The sequence below is a fragment of the Amphimedon queenslandica genome, unplaced genomic scaffold (assembly GCF_000090795.2).
Source record: "Amphimedon queenslandica unplaced genomic scaffold, v1.1 AMPQUscaffold_9194_Cont18851, whole genome shotgun sequence".
Taxonomy (NCBI): Eukaryota; Metazoa; Porifera; class Demospongiae; order Haplosclerida; family Niphatidae; genus Amphimedon; species Amphimedon queenslandica.
Window position 1 is genome coordinate 1 of NW_003550534.1, and position 3,323 is coordinate 3,323.

Here is a 3,323-nt window from a genome sequence, read left to right on the forward strand (position 1 = left end):
TACCAGACAACATTGGAAGAGTTCTGTCAGTCAATGTCAATTGATCTTTGCTTAAAGGAGAAGTTTGATGCTGTCAATACAAGTCCTTCTCTTAAATGCGAAACAGCAACTTACGTCTTTGACTGGAGACCTGACGAGAAGAAATTGAAAGATATTACTGACATTCTTTCCAAGACGTCTGGCAAATTTGTAAAGATAAAGTATATTGATACTGGATACTCCATTGTGGTCACTTGCTCCTTCCCTCACTCTCTCACTGGAGCTCTCATTATAAAATTGAGTGAGAATCTTAAATTATTAATAAAAAATGGTCTAATGAAGCTTACTATTGGATACTGCACAATATGGAAAAAACAAAAGATACAAGTATGTATAATTGTATATATATACTGTCAGTAATTATGATTATATACTGTATTATATAAAGGAAATACAGGAACCACTAGAAGAGGAGGTAGAGGAGATAAAAGAACAACCTCATGATACAAAGGTATAATAATTTGTGTTTGATTATTTTATTAAACTAACTTAATAGGAAGAGAGAGTAGCAAGACTGGAGGAGAAAGAAACAGAAGGAGCAACACCTCAATCAGTAATTAATCAAGGTATAATAATACATTAATGTAATGATTGTTGACCGGTATTATTAATTGATGAATAATTATTATATTTCAGGTATACTATCAACTGATACAAGTGTGACAATAATTAATAAACAATTAATAAAAGAAATAAAAACAAACAAACAATTAGAAGAAACACTAACAAGTAAGTATAATAAAACTTTATTAATTATAATTGAAATAATGTAGAAATGAGAGTAAAGGAAATTCAACAACTTCTGTCTTTACCAAGAAATACTAGTTCAGGTTAAAATTATTTAGCTATTTATTTATTTATTTGTCTATAGAATCATACAGAATCAAAAGAGGAATGAGAATGGAAATAGAACAATTGCAATTATTATTAACAAATAAAACTGGTACTGAATCATAATGTATGTGTTAGTGTATTGTAATTATACTATGATAGGTTTACTGGATCAGAATGAATCATTAATAGATATTAAGAGAGAAATAGCTGAACTACAAGAACAGATATCAGTAATGAGTGTACATATACTAAATAAAAGAGAAGAGAATGAAAAATATAGAAATATAATAAAAAGTATGTGTCATTATTTCATAACTGATTGATGTATTGTATCACTGGTATATAGTGAATAAACCAACAGCAGAATCTGTTTTTATTGCTCGTTATGACTATCATTCAATGGAGAGTGATGAAATATCATTCAGTGAGGGAGAGCAGCTGGAAATATATGAGAAGGAGAGTAGTTTTTGGTGGAAAGGAAGATCTTTGGTGTCTGGTGATAAAGGATATATTCCTAGTAGTTGTGTTTACTCAATGTTGGAGTCACTTCAATTGTTAGAGTTTATACTGTCAGTGGAAGAAGTGTCCCTTCCTATTCTGCATCTACAAAAGATAAGGAATGATTCATCTAGTAATGATGAGAAAGCTTTTCTTTTCTTGGAGACTATTAATGATGATCCTGTTATGATATCTGCACTGAGACAAGACGTGGAACAACATGATAAAGGTACGTAATATTTGTGATTATTGTGACAGTCAGTATAATTATTCATGAACATGTAAAGTCATGTGTACATGCATACTTAAGTATTGTGTATAAAATTAATTCACTAATTTCACTTCTAATTTTACTCTGTACATACTTAATGCATTATAACAAACACACACATTCACATAATACAGTCAGTCAGTGACAACTACTAGCTGTGTCTGTATTTGTTTATGCAAGTTGTGTGTGTTTGTATATACACATGATGTGAATATGTGTATTATTATGTACATACATGTATATAAGTATAATCCTTTGGTTTATATTAGGAGTCACTGGGAGTGTGAAATGGGGCAGTGACAGGGTATCCCTTAACTCTCCATCTCCAGTTCAGTGTAATGAAGTGATTAGTAATATTAATAATAATCATGAGGTGATTAGACATGAAAACTCATCTACTAATAGTACAGTATCTCTACTATCATCAACTAAACTACATACACTAAACCTGAGGAGACTTGAGATATACTACACTCCATTAACTAATGATTGTATCCAGTACTTGTGTATACTACTAACTAATAATAAAACAATACAAGAACTAGAAATCAATGCCTTCTCCATTAGTGATAGAGGAGTTACTAATGTCTGTCAAGCACTTAAACACAACTCTACACTTACCTCATTAGATCTTTATTGTAATCCTCTCATCACTTCTACTAGTGGACAGGCTCTTTCTCACCTCCTCCTCAATAACTCATCACTAGTTGAACTGTATTTAAGGAGGACTTCATTGTCTACTGAGTCAATACTACTCATCCTCCAGTTTCTAATGGATAATAAGAATATAAGGAGACTCAGGCTAGACTATCGACACAAAGAGACTTGTATTAATACTTATCCTAACTATCACCTCATACAAGACAGAGTATACTGGTGGTAACTAATCACTCTTCATGTTAACTTTTTAATACCAAGTCAGTTCATCTTCACCAATAAGCAACCAATCAGAATACACTACTTTACATGATAAAAGGTGGACCAGTGACACATTATATTATCATAAATCTAACACATGAACATCTCTTGATCTCTCATCAATCTCTCTCTCTCTCCTTCTCCAGTATATACTGTACATTCCTTCCCTTACTTACACATACTCATGTCACTGTCTCTCTCTTTGTTGTCATCATTTCTTTCTATTTCCTTCTCCTTTATTTCTATCTCTCCCTCAGTCTTTAATAACTTTTCTCTAGCTGACCTTCCTCCATTTCAGCAAGTCAGTCTTGTTTCCGTTCTCAATATATTTCTCTCAAAAAAGGAGCAGATAAAAAGAATAAAAGACAAAAGCAAATTAATAATAATAATAATAATACAATTTTTAATTAAAATGTTTATAAAAAAAGATAATAAAAATATTTAAATATGTCTGCACAGTTCAACCAGTACACCAGAATCCTGAGAATGACCAGCTGGAGAAAGAGAGGAAATGACAAATTATAGACACACACACATACCATATAAGGTTGTACAATATTATCAATATCAGGAGCCTGTCAATATATAGATCATCAAGAGGACATATTGTTGTACTGATAGTATTAATTATTGTATCAGGAATACTGAATATTAATTATTCACAACACAAAGCATTACTTTACAACAAGAACCCTATTTTATAAAACAAACTGTCAATTATCCTAGTTTTCTGTCATAATTATGATTATTACATGCTTTAAAA

General features: G+C 31.1%; 1 protein-coding gene across 1 annotated transcript; it reads left to right on the forward strand.

Annotated features, from left to right (window-relative positions):
• The first annotated feature begins 33 nt into the window (after nucleotides 1-33).
• LOC109590976 (uncharacterized) lies at nucleotides 34-2,902 on the forward strand. Its single transcript, XM_020006802.1, has 9 exons — nucleotides 34-189; nucleotides 428-490; nucleotides 536-605; nucleotides 676-768; nucleotides 813-869; nucleotides 911-982; nucleotides 1,033-1,167; nucleotides 1,220-1,600; nucleotides 1,912-2,902. The coding sequence occupies exons 1-9, from the start codon at nucleotides 34-36 to the stop codon at nucleotides 2,523-2,525; spliced, it is 1,641 nt and encodes a 546-aa protein (XP_019862361.1). The 3' UTR covers nucleotides 2,526-2,902.
• The last annotated feature ends 421 nt before the right edge of the window (nucleotides 2,903-3,323 follow it).